Source organism: Gobio gobio, assembly GCF_949357685.1.
Source record: "Gobio gobio genome assembly, chromosome: 21".
Lineage (NCBI taxonomy): Eukaryota > Metazoa > Chordata > Actinopteri > Cypriniformes > Gobionidae > Gobio > Gobio gobio.
The window spans coordinates 10,168,982-10,178,879 of NC_137117.1; the positions used below are offsets into that span (position 1 = coordinate 10,168,982).

The 9,898-nt window shown below is 36.1% G+C and overlaps 1 protein-coding gene across 1 annotated transcript; it reads left to right on the forward strand.

Annotated features, from left to right (window-relative positions):
- Window positions 1-266: 266 nt before the first annotated feature.
- On the forward strand, window positions 267-5,237 carry gpx7 (glutathione peroxidase 7; the record flags this gene model as incomplete). The annotated part of the gene is made up of 3 exons (XM_079802341.1): window positions 267-401; window positions 4,530-4,791; window positions 5,074-5,237. 3 exons carry the CDS (start codon window positions 267-269, stop codon window positions 5,235-5,237), a joined length of 561 nt encoding a protein of 186 aa, XP_079658467.1.
- Window positions 5,238-9,898: the final 4,661 nt, after the last annotated feature.

A 9,898-nucleotide genomic window follows, 5' to 3' on the forward strand; every position in this document is an offset into this window, starting at 1 on the left:
AATTAGCCAGCCTATAGTATGCAAAGTCTTAAAATGGTTAATAAACTTTTACCTCAGTTATCACGCAGGATCTGAAAACATGAAGTTGTAAGCGTGCGCTCGTGCACAGAGGAATGCGGAAGCTCGTGATTGGTGCTTTGGAGCGGGGGCGCGCACGTTGTGAAAGTTCCGCTCGTTCTGCTCTAGGTCTGCAGATTTCCATTCCGCATCGGACCGTCCCGTTCACTCATCTCTCTGGCTCTACATCAGAGGAACCTCACTGCATTATGGGGCTGTTTCTAAGGGCACTGGCTCTGCTGGCTTTATCATGTCTGATCGAGGCCAAACAGAAAGACTTTTACTCGTTTAAGGTGGTGAATAGCAGAGGGAGGTTAGTTTCTCTGGATAAATACAGAGGATCGGTGAGTCTCCACAAATCAACAGTGATGCTGCAGGCGTGAGAGATGCAACTAACGTGCATGTAAGAAAAGCCTGCGACACTAACTGTGTGTTCTTCTCCAGATGCATGTGTGCTTTACTCCTGCTGTGTGATTTCCTCTCTTCTAATAAAGTACTAACCGGCTGTGTGGAGTTGCTCTTCATTCATTCATTCTGCGTGTCTACGTGGCAGCCTCGCGCATCTCAGCTCCTTCCTCTTTAGAAACACTGGGCTACATCTCTGAATAACGTCCAGTAATGATATTAACAGACATCATTGCGTTAATAATGCTCTAGAGATGAGGATTGCATGCATTCAAAGAGAAGGAAATCATTCTTCTAATGGATTGATTTTGAATGCACACGAACTGTCCAGGCCTATAATGTTTAACTTCGCAAATATAATTTATTGCATTCGAAAAGACACATGTTGTGCTTCACTGCTTTTTTTTTTTAAACGTAATTTATCACGCATAAAATAATTGATTGTGTGGTTCTAATGAGTTCTAGTGCTGTTTTAAACAGAACTGAGTTTGCACAACTCATTTTCAGTCACTAGGTGTCGATGTTGAATAACTTTGAAAAACTATTTGTTAATCTTTGAAATCTCCTGAGATTATATTATATTAATATATTCACTATACTTTTCAATAATATATGATATTAATACAATACAATATATTATATTATTATATTAATATATTCACTATACTTTTCAATAATATATTATATTAGTACAATACAATATATTCTATTATTATATTAATTTATTCACTATACTTTTCAATAATATATTATTTTAATACAATACAATATATTATTATATTAATTTATTCACTATACTTTTCAATATTAATACAATATATCATATTAATCTATTCACTATACTTTTCAATAATATATGATATTAATACAATACAATATATTATGTTATATTATATTAATACAATATATTATATCATGTTATATTATATTATTATATTAATATATTCACTATACTTTTCAATAATATATTATATTAATACAATATGTTATATTATTATATTATATTAATACAATACATTATATTATAGTATGTTATATTATTATAATATATTCAATATATATTTCAATAATATATTATATTATGCTATATTATATGAATACAATATATTATATGATGTTATATTATTATATTATATTCACTATATTTTTCAATAATACATTACATTAATACAATACAATATATTATGTTATATTATATTAATACAATATATTATATTATGTTATATTATTATATTACATTATTATATTAATCTATTCACTATACTTTTCAATAATATATTATATTACTACAATATATTATGTTATATTATATTATTATATTACTATTCACTATCATTTTCAATAATACATTACATTAATACTATTCAATATATTATGTTATATTATATTAATACAATATAAAATTATGTTATATTATTATATTATATTAATCTATTCACTATACTTTTCAATGATATATTAATACAATATATTATATTATGTTATATTATATTAATATATTCACTATATTTTTCAATAATATAATATATTATATTAATACAATACAATAAACTATAGTATGTTATATTATATTATATTCAATATACATTTCAATAATATATTAATAAAATATATGATATTATGTTATATTATTATACTATATTATTATATTACTATATTCACTATACTTTTCAATAATACATTATATTAATACAATACAATATATTATATTATGTTATATTATATTAATACAATATATTATATTATGTTATATTTTATTCACTATACTTTTCAATATTATATTACACTATATCATATTATTGAAAAGTATAGTTTATCTGAATCTGGGCTAAAGTTCCATTGTTTGTGTAAACAAATGGTTGATTCAGTCATATTTAATAACATTTTGCCTTGACCAAAACCAGTTCATTTATATATGTGTGCAGCACATCTTTAGTTTACCTGAACAAAACAAATTTAAACTCGCAAAAATGTTCTAAGAATATTTTTGCTAACATTGCCATTGGGTTGTGAAAATGTTATTTCAGAGAATTCTCTGAAAGTTCAACAAAAGTTATAATTTTGCAATATTACTTTTAAATGTTCTCTGAACATTCTGGAGCATTTAAAAACATCTGACGACCATACATCCGACTAATGTTTCCAGGGAGAAAAAACATTCATGAATGATGTATAAATAACGTTTTTGTGCTAACGTTTTTTTTTACTTCATCGGAATGGTACGAAACTTGGTAAAGGTTTTGGCACTTGATGTAAACACACACAAACAAACAAACAAATCATGGACATTAAAAAAAAAGTCCCTCTTGTGCTGTTCACGGTCAAAAATGAGTGCATTGGAAACTAATGGTGGGAAGCGATTTACAAAACATTCAAGATTTATGATATTTTAATTTGGAAATTTCGTCTCTCTCTTGAAGCCAATATACGGAAGTGACTTCAACTGCAGTTCATCGACTGGCCACTAGAGACAGACTCCAGAAGGAGCAGAATCTCATTGAGCTCATGTTAAAATGGCCAACTTTACATCAGAAAAACATGTTTACAGTCTGGGACAAATTGTGGTTTTGGTCTATACGGCTAATTTTGCCCTTCATGACGACTGTGAGGGGGGTGAATTCTTTTATAACTCATTCGTTTACATTATATAAAGCCTTAAATTAAGTTCTGCATAATTAAGGGCGTGGCCACTTTGAGTGACAGGTGGATTGCCGTTTGTCTGCTGTCTGTTAGTCATCGCTTCACCTCAGCTCCACCCACGTCCCGGATAAATGGATTATAAGAACCATAAAATCTCCTAAAACTAAAAAATAATACAAAAAAGACATATTATCGAACTAAAATATAGTACAATTATTTCATTGAAATAATGATTTTTTTATTTTTTTATTCGGCCATTTGACGACACTTGAACAGTACCAGAGGGTTAAAGACCAGATGTGAACGACATTCTATAAAGGATACTGGACGAACGTTTGTTCATAACTTTGAGAGAACTTTGCCAGAACGTTCCCTGTTAGCTAGGCTACTACATCTACTTACTTACTATCTACGTACTACTATCACTACTTTACTTTACTACTACCACTCCTCCTACTCCAACAACAACCACTACTACTGCTTTTGAAAAAAACAAAAAACATTTGTATTTACCAGCTCTTTACATGCATCCTTTTAGCCTAGTAGTAGTAGTTGTAATAACCCATCAGATGAAATGGGTCAGTTTTAAATAATGAATAAAAACATGAAGTGCTTTAATAACAGCAGCTTAATGGAGATGAGGTGTTCAATCTGAATCAGAAGTGCTGATATTCAAGGGCTGATGGTCAGCAACGGTGTGTAATTTGCATTTACAAATAAAAAACTGGAATATTCACAGGACACATGTAGATTTGATTCTCATGAGAAGACTGTAGAGGTAACACACGTCAGAGCAGCTCTTAACTCAGCTCACACTGATTGGCTCTAATGGCTTGATTTGGCTTTTAGAGCATCATTGGTGTTCATGGTCTCATGCACTGCTTCAGAAAGCTTAGAGACACGTGTGATTGTGATCACTAACCGTTAATCGGATTCATGGACAACCGATCATTAAAAGGGATTTTTCCCAAAAAATAAAACAAGGATTGCTGGGAGAGTGTTTTAGAAGAAATGACTACTTCAGTCTTTCTACTGAAAAGTACAAATGTAATTCAGTGTGTTACTTTCTTCACATCTATCTATCTATCTATCTATCTATCTATCTATCTATCTATCTATCTATCTATCTATCTATCTATCTATCTATCTATCTATCTATCTATCTATCTATCATCTATCTATCTATCTATCTATCTATCTATCTATCTATCTATCTATCTATCTATCTATCTATCTATCTATCTATCTATCTATCTATCTATCTATCTATCTATCTATCGTTCTGTCTGTCTATCTCTCCATCTAACCCTGAACGACTCTTGTTAGTCGCTTTGGATAAAAGCGTCTGCTAAATGACTAAATGTGAACGCAGTAGACGTATATCATGTCTGATGCTCCTGTATGATTTTCCTGTGCTGTGTTTGTAGGCTTCACTGGTAGTGAATGTGGCCAGTGAATGCGGTCACACCGACGAGCACTACAAAGACCTCCAGCAGTTGCAAAAAGACTTTGGGCCGTTTCATTTCAACGTGCTGGCATTTCCCTGTAACCAATTTGGCCAGCAGGAGCCGGGCAGCGATAAAGACATCGACAGCTTTGTGCGGCGGGTCTACGGGGTTTCTTTCCCCATCTTCAGCAAGATCGCTGTGGTTGGAATAGGGGCAAATAATGCTTACAAATACCTTGTGGGTGAGTGGAACAGATTACAGAGGGATCAAAAAGTACTTAGACACTTAAATCACACTTCAAAACATCAGTCATTGCATTAGATACAAAATATAAAATCAAGTGTTTCCACTCAAACTGTTCATGTGCAATGGCTCACGAGGCCTTTGTGGGCTAACATAAACAAAGTGCTTGAGGAAGCATTTCATTTTCATGCAATGTAACAGCTTGTCATTTGACATTTGATTTGACATGCTGTGCTCTCATTTAAACAACCATCACTCCCTCTCTCTCTTCTAATTTCAGAGGCGTCTAGGAAAGAGCCGACCTGGAATTTCTGGAAGTATCTCATCGATACTGATGGCAAAGTTGTTGATGCGTGGGGTCCTGATGTCTCCGTCAAAGAAATCCGCCCACGGATAGCGGATATGGTTCGGAAGCTGATCATCAAGAGGAAAGAAGAGCTTTAAGTCCTTTGAATCTTCTTTAGCTCTGAAAACTGTCGACACGCAGACCTCAGAAACGGATTTCTTTGAAGAAACAAATGCTAATTTAGGCCTATTCAAAGTACGAAGTGTGAGATACACCAGCGCAACCCACTTTAAACGATCTTATATTCTCTCATCCTCAGTCTTTCAGTTGTGAAAACTTTGTTACATACGTTTGTTAAGAGAAGCACTGAGAGTAAAGTGATAAAAGACCACTTTTATCAATAAACCACTTCATGCTTACACTAAATGACATACTACACAATATTTCTAATAGAACAACTCCAAAATAATGAAAAATGAGCAATATGATGAACTGTTTCTGGAGTAGAAATATTTATTTTTATACTCCCGCTATCGTTTTTGTTCTGTGATTTCTCTGAAAGGTTAAACAAAAAACATTGCGCCTTGTTATATTTTAGTTTGGTGGCTCCATTAAAAGTTTTGTCCTAAATTTTTGTTTTTGTTTTTTTTTACTGAAAAGTGTTATTGTGTGTGGTGATGCTTATCCGTGTAAAATTCAAACAAATTCTTCACGCTTGCCAATTTTTCCTGCTTCTAACACATCAACATTGAGGACAAAATGTTCACTTGCTATTTCCTTCACCTGGTCATAATGTTATGCCTGATTGGTGTATAGTAAAATATTTTGAAGGTGAAAAGTAGAAGTAAGGAAAGGGGGACTAATAAGTATAAATTTCAATTTCATAAGAACATTATTTTGCATATTTTGTCCAAAAATGCTGCAAACCTAAACACATTTTTTAATTTTAGCCATAATGCATTTTAAAAACAGTGGCGGCTGGTCAATAGAGGGCGCTGGGGCGCCGCCCCCATCAAAATTCCAGAAATATACATGTATACAAAAATTATATAAAAATGAAATTAAAATAAAATAGTATACTCATACGATGTGCCGGCTGTTAGTAAGAGCCTCAGCATTTAATAAAAACTGGCTTTGATGGGTTAACTATTTTATATGTTCTTCAATATGTTTCATGCGGTTTCAAGTGCAAGGGACGCTGGACAAATGGATGTCTATCTGAGTCTAAATATATACGGGCAGCATGTGACCTGAAGCTGGTCTCTAATTGTTTTTTAAAGATCCTCCTCCGGACGCAGGTCGTTGCGTCCCTGGCGAATCAGAATTGGATGCGTGTTATTTTATCCAATCTGATTGGTTCTCGTCACCTGTCATTCAACTTTCCGTTCTTGGCCACTAAAGCTAAAGTGCGCGGGCGACACAGTCACTCCGACTCCGCCAAAACCTTGTTATGATGATCACTTTCGTAGAGATGGCAGCAGTTAAACCAAATTCTTTCATAAGGCGTTCGCTAGAAGAAAACAAAAGGATCCCGAACCGGACCAACGCGATTTACAAATCCAGCAGCAGGCCAGTGAAAGAGGATGAAGCTACACTCGGAGCTCCACGCGCTTGTTATGAGAAACGTAAGTGGCTGGCTGGATGTGTTGTTAGCAATGCCCTTTATTGCTTTCCCTGTCTTTTATTTCAAAGTGTTGGTACTGAAGTTTTTTGGACAACAACGGGGGTAAGAGACCTCAAATATCTGACTGAACAATGCAAACGTCATGAGACTTTTGAGATGACTGACTTTAATCAGAGAGTCACTGAGAAATTTGCTGGCCAGAAAGAAAGGAGAGCAAAATTTATGTTCAAATAGTCAACATGCTAGTCTGTTGTTGCTGTTTTTGTTTTATTTTTCCTTTCCTCATTCAATTATATGTGGGAAATGAATGTGTAAAAAACCGCCAGCCGCACAAGACCTGTCCTTCTATCATTTTAAAGCAGAGGTTTTGAGGACAGAACATCTTTACAATTTCCATTTGCACATTCATGGCATTTTCTAAAGTGTGTGCTCAGGGTAACATTTTATTAGTTAAACTGTGCTAAAGTGTGTATGAGTAATCAAATAAAAGATTTTCGGGTTCTCACATGTTCTTCAGAAAGTTGCATAACTGCTCTTCAGTTAGTTGCTCCTCATCCAGTCTGTTCCTCAAAATCTGAGTCATGGAGGTGGACTCGTTGACGACGGAGCTGATGGTGTAGGAGCACAATGTGCAGATGAAGAGCAGATGTTCCAGAGACACAGGCTTTGGAGGCCGCGACGGCAGCAACAGCCGATGAAGGCGGAGTCAGGGGATCCGTACATTCAGGCGGAGCTGGTAAACGGCAAACGGCTGGTCAACAAGGTAGTGGAGAGGCAAAGGGCTGATGGGAGACTGAGGTCAACAGGCTGAGGTCTGAAGAGGAGGTGGGAGAGGGAGGCTGGGAAGGCATACTGGAAGCACAGGAGAACTATTGCTGGACGGAACCAGCAGAGGTCTACATTTTCTTCAGAAAATTGTGTTAGATGCTCCTCATCCAGTCTGTTCTTCAAAATCTGCCTCTATCAATGAGTAACTGAGCTGTGAAAAGATGTGTGGAAAACTCGAGGTGAGATTTACATTGTGTAAAAATATTATAAAAGACACAAATTTATATTAAAGGTTTGATGAAATGCAATAGAAGGAAACTCAAGGTCAAGGTCGTTAGACTTGAAGTTGAATAAACACTTATTATGACTCAATTGTAAAGCCTGACAAATTCAATCATAGTAATGTAACAAGAGCCCTACATTTTAAAAATAGAGGTCATTCAACCACAACAAGTTGCCAGCTTTCACGGCTCTTTGGAGTAATTGATTTGTCTCTATAATAATCTTCCGATTTCTACATCACCTAAACGCGCTGCTTTATTTGAGGTATCATTCATGCATTACATTAGTTTGTTTTACTCTCAGAGAGCAATAGTATCCCTGCTAATGATTTTTGCTCCAAACAAAAAGAAACCTTTGGAGAAATCAAGGTTTTATCAAAGATTTATTAGAGAGGAGTTTAATATGGGAATCAATCTACTGCAACATTTCAAAGCACAGACAAATGGATTTTTAAGAAACATAGCATTTTTTCAGAAGTCCTTTCTGCTTGTGTGAGTGCATTAATGGTCATACATAAATTCTAATGTGTGGAACTTCAAAATGGATGGTTGTAACTGGTAGCTGTGGTGGATGAAGTGCACAACGACTGGAATACAATAACAACAGTCTTATAAAATAACACTTAGGAAAACTCGGGAGAATCAGAAAACACAGACTTGTATAAATGAGAATGGACAAAGGAACAGACAGAAACTCAGGGTATAAATGCACGAGGCAAACAATGGGAAGTAATCAGGACAGAATAACTAATCAATCAGTAACTAAGGAGACCAATGAGAACTCAAACAGGTAGGCAATTGACATAATGCCCCCCTCTGGAAAGGCGTGTCCTCTCGCCGTAAGGTCCAACTGAGGATGGAGGGCGGGGGCTCTGGAGAAGGATGAGGAGCTGACGAAGGGCTGGCCAATGATAGAGTTTCCGGAAGAAAGAGCCAGGGGATCCGTACATTCAGGCGGCGCTGGTAACCGGTAAACAGCTGGTAAACAAGGCAGTGGTGAGGCAGAGGGGTAACGGGAGACAGTGGGAACTGATCATAGAGGCTGAAGAGGAGGCTGGGAAGGCATACTGGAAGCATAGGAGAACTATTGCTGGACAGAACAAACAGAGACACAGGAGAACTATTGCTGGACAGAACCAACAGAGACACAGGAGAACTATTGCTGGACAGAACCAACAGAGACACAGGAGAACTATTGCTGGACGGAACCAGCTGAGACACAGGATAACTATTGCTGGTCAGAACCAACAGAGACACAGGAGAACTATTGCTGGACGGAACCAGCTGAGACACAGGATAACTATTGCTGGACAGAACCAACAGAGACACAGGAGAACTATTGCTTGATGGAACCAACAGAGACACAGGAGAACTATTGCTGGACGAAAGCAACAGAGACACAGGGGAACTATTTCAGGACAAAATCAACAGAGACACAGGGGAACTATTGCTTGACAGAACCAACAGAGACACCAGGGAACTATTGCTGGACGAAACCAACAGAGACACAGGGGAACTATTTCAGGACAAAATCAACAGAGACACAGGGGAACTATTGCAGGACAGAATCAACAGAGACACAGGAGAACTATTGCAGGACAGAATCAACAGAGACACAGGAGAACTATTGCTGGACGAAACCAACAGAGACACAGGGGAACTATTGCTGGACGAAACCAACAGAGACACAGGAGAACTATTGCTGGACGGAACCAACAGAGACACAGGAGAACTATTGCTGGATGTAACCAACAGAGACACAGGAGAATGTAAAGTCCACCCACTGGCTCAATGACGAAATCCAGCAGCTGGTCGAAGGACTTCTGCGTGTATGTCTTTTCTGGCGCTTCTGTAAAAATCACTTTAATTCATTAAAATGTGAAGATCCATTTCCTCAAATCTGACCCCATATATATAAGTTAATCTGACTCCAATTTTCATGTGACTCCATAAAATGTTTTACGTTTAGAGTTTATCAGCTGATTTTAAGATTAGTTGCGATTTAATTTAGATCATTGATTTTCTTAGTATCACTTATTTTCAAATATTAATATCCTCCATGGGACACGGAATCACAAATAGGCTAAGCGTCCGGATTTCGCTTGCTCTAACGGTCACAGATTAGTCAGTTCTGATATTACAGAGC